Source organism: Mixophyes fleayi, chromosome 4, assembly GCF_038048845.1.
Source record: "Mixophyes fleayi isolate aMixFle1 chromosome 4, aMixFle1.hap1, whole genome shotgun sequence".
NCBI lineage: Eukaryota > Metazoa > Chordata > Amphibia > Anura > Limnodynastidae > Mixophyes > Mixophyes fleayi.
In genome coordinates this window covers 310043329-310049851 of record NC_134405.1, presented here as the reverse complement: position 1 = coordinate 310049851, position 6523 = coordinate 310043329, and the positions used below count along the sequence as shown (strand labels likewise).

Sequence of the window (6523 nt, the reverse complement as noted above, 5' to 3'; positions counted from 1 at the left end):
GAGTGGACCCTGCCCATTGAAAGCTTACATTCTAGAGGGGGTGGGGGGTCAAGAGAGACAGTAGGATTAAGGAGGACAGTTTAGTTTGGGATCGTGGCTGACTGATGCTGGGAAATGAGAGGAAGGAGGAAGTTGCTTAGGAGTGATTTGACATCACACATTGATATGTGCAGATGTAGAACCAAAGACTGGGCCATAATCAGTGTGTAGACTGAATAATAAGCCGCAAGAGAAGTTAAATGTACAATCAGGGGTGAAATTAAAGCTGGTTATAAAATAGTAGTAAGACGCATAAGAGTTAACAAAGCTACAGCGCATATATTGACAAATTAAGTTGTTTTTCTGCATCTTAGACAGAGTTGCTCAAGGTATATGGGGAAACATGTCTAAAATATTTTATATAGCGTAACTTATCTAAACTGAAATGTGCCCTCCATGATGGGAAACGGGGAAGTTGTGGTACTGTAAGTCTACACCAGATAAGATGTGGCAAGGTCTACTTGGATTTATGCCTGTATCTGGGGGGATGTTGGGTGATGTGAGTGGTCCTGTCATATGCGGAGATATTAGTGGTCTAAGGTCTTATATGATGCTTTATCTACGTATTAGTTTGTCGTTTTAGGGCATAAAATGCTTGCAAAGTTAAATGTAATCACCATTGTTCTGATTGAATTGAATGGTCTGTATTGCGCATACAAGAATAAATCGAGCATATACTGAAGAGACTTTGGGCTAGATTTACTAAGCTGCGGGTTTGAAAAAGTGGGGATGTTGCCTATAGCAACCAATCAGATTCTAGCTGTCATCTTACAGAATGTACTAAAAAAATGAAAGCTAGAATCTGATTGGTTGCTATAGGCAACATCCCCACTTTTTCAAACCCGCAGCTTAGTAAATCTAGCCCTTTGTCTTTGAATTATTCCTGAAAACTTCCATAACAGGGCACGTGAGGTTTCAAAGGGCATGTAATATAATGCCACCATATGTATTATTTTGGTCCCCAGAACCTTCAGTGCTCACGTCCAAAACCTTGTTGTCTTGTCCTTCTTGGTGACCAATACAAAAGAGGATGCCCATGGACTATGCATTGGCTGGATCGCCCCTAGTACTTCTGTACCTCCTTGTATATGTCCTATTTTTGCTTCTGGTGTGACCCGGTACGCGGGTTGCCTGATTGGCTTTTGCTCACCAGTTTGCATATGGTGCATCACCAAGGAAGTCCAAATAGATATGAATTCAGCTGCGCCCTCTTATAGTCACCCAGTTGTTCAACGAAGAAAAATCCTCACCACCTTCACTTGGAACTGGGAAAGGGGGTGAGAGAGCCAAGGGGGTTCTGGGAAAGGGGGTGAGAGCCAGGGGGTGCTGGGAAAGGGGGTGAGAGAGCCAAAGGGGAAGGGGGTGCTGGGAGAGGGGGTGAGAGAGCCAAAGGGGAAGGGGGTGCTGGGAGAGGGGGTGAGAGAGCCAAAGGGGAAGGGGGTTCTGGGAGAGGGGGTGAGAGAGCCAAAGGGGAAGGGGGTGCTGGGAGAGGGGGTGAGAGAGCCAAAGGGGATGGGGGCGCTGGGAGAGGGGGTGAGAGAGCCAAAGGGGAATGGGGCGCTGGGAGAGGGGGTGAGAGAGCCAGGGTGGCAGGGGGTGCAGGAAGAGGAGTGAGAGAGCCGGGGGGTAGAGGGTGCAGGAAGACGTGTGAGAGAGCCGGGGGGAGTAGGTGGTACAGGAAGATGTGTGAGAGCCAGCGGAGAAGGTGGTGCAATTCTATAAGGAAGGTGGTACATTCTTAAATTTCTGCTTCGACCACTGCCCCCTGTTCCTGCTCCCGACTGCCTGTGTGAGCTGACAGCTGCTGATCCCTCCTCGCCCAGCGCCCAGTAGGAGAACAGAACACAGGATACCATAATCAGGTAAGTTCATATATTTTCTCGTGTGCAATGTGTTTTTAACCATCCTTTCTTGAACTGGGGACACTACAGCGTATCCAATAATGTTTAACACTATGTATTGCTAATTATTACGCTGTAATGTTTTTTGCATATTTATCTGTACAGAGATTTTTAATTAAGAGGAAAAAACATTGCTTGTCATAAATTTTATCTGTAATTGTGTCAATATATCTATTTTTGTTTGCATTGTAAATGATGTATTAAGCTACTCTTGGGACTCACACTCAGTATCTGATATGCTTTACCAATTTTTATTTGTGAATGAGTTTTTGTCTGGGCTTTACTAATGATTTGGGGGCACTACTATGGCATAATGTTATTTGGGGTCACTATTGTGGCACAATATGATTTGGAGGCACTGTTGTATGGTATATGTTTTGGGGGCACTACTATGCCATAATATGATTTGTGGGCACTTCTGCATGACCAAATATGAATTGAGGGTAATACTATGCATAATATGACCTTGGGGCACTACGATGTGGCATAATATGAACTGGGCAAACTACGGTGTGGCATCATATGAACCTCTGCCAAAGGCAAGTCTTTCATTGTTGAATATGATGGGAGCCCAAAGAAGTTGCTGTATCAGGGCCCAAAATTCCTCTTGTCAGCCCTGCCTGTGAATCAAGGGGGTAGACGTCTCCAGGTAAATAATCTAAATGTTTCCTATCTAATCAAACTGATGGATCACATCCAATTATTTCTCACCCACCTCCTCTATCCCCCTTAATTTATATACTGTGTTATTTAAAATGAATAGAAAAGACGCATATCCAATTACTGTAGTAAAACAAAAATATTTTTCTGACATTTTGCTGTAGATGGAAATACTTTTAATGCGGCCGTGTGGGTTCAACTGATCATTCAATAGTTATGTTTTTTTTAGATATATGTTAGTTTTATTTTATGTGGAATGATTCATGAAAACTCTGCCATTACTATTTAATTGAGGGAAAAGGGTACCTGTTACCTATATGTGTGTAAGTACTCTGTTCGTTGTTGCTATTTTGTGGGAGATTTGAAAAAAGCAAAACATTGTTTCCTACAGTGGCGTCTGTATAATTGGTGGTATTGCTGTAGTATGGGGCGGCGTGGTGGTGGCAATGTTGTAGTGTGTTTGGGGCTTAGTATTGCTAATAAGTATGATAGGGTATTGCTGTAATGTGGTGGGGTGACGCTGGATGCCGGTTGCTGTAATGTGGGGGTGATTGATGTAGTATGAGTGTTTGTGGGGGGTTATTTATTGTTGTAATTTGGGTACTAATAATACATTGTCATGGTATTTATTGATGTAATTGGGATGCTAACAATGTAATGTTGAGGGTCATTAGGAGAAATAAATACCCCCCCCACACACACACACTCATACTACATCATGTTGTACTGCACCAGCAATGTGCACTGCACCAGCATCAGTGTGCAACAATATAGTGCATGGAGCCCACAACACGTGGGCCTGTGTGCTTTAAATGCCAGGGCTGATTTTTAGTCCCAGTCCGGCCCTGAGTGGAACTCACTAGAATTTTTCAAGAGCCACTAATAGGTACTAACTAGTGGGCTGCAACCCAACTGTAGTATGAGTGCATTAGTTAACTACAACCAACTACCTCCGCTGTCCCCATCCACCTCCCTTATTTTTTGACAGGCCGCCCCATTGTGCGCTCTGCTCCTATGTTGCTCAGACTGGAAGTGAGGAAATTTGGACACAATTTCTCTCTGATCACAGCATTCTGGCGCATTCCATCTGACATCTCAGAGTGCTCCGAGGAGACTGTATTATAGTGAAATCAGTGGTCCTAATGGAGGTGCAGATGGTGGTGTGCCACACCGCCACTTCTCCTACTGCCGTAGCTGTAAAGTTATAACATTCCATTCACTTACATTCCCATTACATTTTTCATGTCGACACTTCTAAATTTACACTTTGACCACTGAATGAGATAATAAAAATGCATAAGGTTAAAAACTTTAACGACCGAGGAGGGCCACATAGCGGGTACCGCTGCTCTAGCAGAATATATCTAACACTAGCTCCAGCGGAAGGATCTTGCTACTAGTGAGATGTAAAATTACAGTTTCATCTGCCCGATGTCAGTGGTTTGAAACCCACATCACTAATAACTGTTTGTGCAAACAGTTGAAATTAAGCAGTTGACAGTCTGTAGGGGCACGGATGCAAGCCAGCACCTAAAAAAAATTCTTGTTTTGCTTTTTCCTCACCCCCTTCTTAGCCGCAGCGCTCTGGGGCCACCAAATTTGGTTAAAAAACTATTTACATAAAAAAAAAAAAAAAAAAGTCCACGGCTGAACAGTAAAATGTTTCTGTGAGAGTCCATTAAACAGCCCTAGTCACTAACTTTAATCAACAAACAGTAATCATAAATATATTCTAAACGTTTAACCCTATCCTAAATATACTCAGGCATCAGAAGCATGGTGGCTCAGTGATTAGCACTTCTGCCTCACAGCACTGGGGTCATGAGTTCAATTCCCGACCATGGCCTTATCTGTGTGGAGTTTGTATGTTCTCCCCGTGTTTGCGTGGGTTTCCTCCGGTGCTCTGGTTTCCTCCCACACTCCAAAAACATACTAGTAGGTTAATTGGCTGCTATCAAAATTGACCCTAGTCTGTCTGTGTATGTTAGGGAATTTAGACTGTAAGCTCCAATGGGGCAGGGACTGATGTCAGTGAGTTCTCTGTACAGCGCTGCGGAATTGGTGGCGCTAAATAAATAAATGGTGATGCTGATTATTATACAATGAACACATAAGACAAAGTACAACCCAGTTTCAGAGAAATCACAGCAGAGGCCAGTCAGGAAACAAAATGCAATACGTGTAGTCAATATAATACACCAGTGAACCTCTTCCCCGTATATAAACAACCACCTTTTCTATGCAGTTTGTGTCTTTAGTTCTTTGACTTTGCTAATATAATGGAATATAATATGGGAAGACGACACATTGAGTCAGAGACTAATACGCATGCGCGGAAATAAGAATACCATTAGAGGGCGGGGGCTCAGGGGCAGAGATCACGTGGGTGGGCGGAGCTCGCCAGGCGAGATCCTTCCTCTCTGTCTAGCTCCTGCCTCCTATCCATAGACTGCTTGCGCCGTCGGCGGCAGCAGCAGCAGCTGAGCGGAGTCTTGCGCGTTGTGTCACTGCGCCCTTCTGCATTACGCCTCTGTCACCTCCAGCACCCGGCTGTGGTGGTCACTGACTGCCCACGGACTTCCCACCAGCGGGTCAGAGCGTCTATAAGAGAGGAAGGAAAGTTCCTGAGCCGCTTTCTGTATACAGCTGCATTACAGCTGCCTGAGGGAGACATTCACAGTCCACTCTGTGCCAGCTGTGGGGGGGTCACTGGCACCCTTGTGCCACTCTCATTGTAACCCTTTCCACCCCACCAAGGATGTTCCAGTGAGACCACCCACCTCCTTTATTCTCATCACCTCTATCCTGCTGCTGCACGACCCTCCAGACAATGAACTGTGCCCCCTCCTGCTGAACACCAGCTTCATTGCCAGCACCCTCCTATGGATGGAAAATAAAAGATCACGGCTATGTCAGGCCACATAAGCATCTCTTTGTATATGTTGGTGCTTTGCGCCAGAATTGGATTATAACTGCATAATATGCATTAAGTAAAGATAATATCTGTCCATTTTCTGCAAAGCTGTTTTCTATGTAAGGAGTGCCAAGAGCTGGCTTTTTAATTTCTATTCTTTTTCACTAAGCACTTTTCATCAGCTGCTTAAGAAATAACAGTGGTAATTGGTTTAACAGGTAATGATGTAAGGCTATTATTACACATTGCCCTGGAGAAGAACCTTTTGCAGCCACACTGATAAGGGATATAGTTTTGCATTGTTGCACTTTTGTTTCTCTATTTATATACCAAAGGATTGTTTTGATAACAAAAGTAACACGGGTTGAAAATGATTCCAAGGCGGCTGCTGCAGCATCTGAACTGTCTGCCTTTGCTGGTCCTCTTGTCCTGTGCAGTGGTCCATAGCGGCTCTGAGACCACCAATGTGGAATATTACAATGCCATTGTGAATGTGACAGCACAGGAACCAGGCAGCAAATCTGTGCTGGATGGTGGTCGTTACGGGCTGGACTCCCCGGTAACTGAAGCAAAAGGGATCATTGTGACACCTGTCAACCTCCAAGGAGGTATTTATTCCTTGTTACCTTTTATTAATATTTTTTTTTTCTATTTTTCTGCATGGAAGCTTTGGCACTGATATTACAGTATATGCTAACACTATAGATTACAGTATATGGCAATACTATATACAATTTAATGCAGAATTGCGACAGCATTTTATAAGTTGGATTAATCAGGAAAATTACTACATTTAGGTGAAACCTTTTCATGTTTGCTAACAGACTAAATTTAGATTGCAAGCCTTCAATGCTACGTTGTTTTCCGTAACTAGGAATAACTAGTCCTGAAAGCTTGCCATTAAAATTTTATAATAAATATTTGTAATAATGCTCTTTTTTCCCCTGACGTTATCAGTAACTAATAAAGAAAAATATATGCTGTTTGTAGTTAAATAGAATTTTACATT

The 6523-nt window shown here is 43.4% G+C and overlaps 1 protein-coding gene across 3 annotated transcripts in view; it reads left to right on the top strand.

Moving 5' to 3' along the window:
• Nucleotides 1–5032: 5032 nt before the first annotated feature.
• RNF130 (ring finger protein 130) overlaps nt 5033–6523 on the top strand; it is a 187163-nt gene continuing 185672 nt past the window's right edge. For all 3 annotated transcript variants that reach the window (XM_075210030.1, XM_075210032.1, XM_075210031.1), the window contains exon 1: nt 5033–6122. In XM_075210030.1, coding sequence (XP_075066131.1) covers nt 5885–6122 — 238 coding nt within the window. In that variant the 5' untranslated portion in view covers nt 5033–5884. The remainder of the gene's footprint in view (nt 6123–6523) is intronic.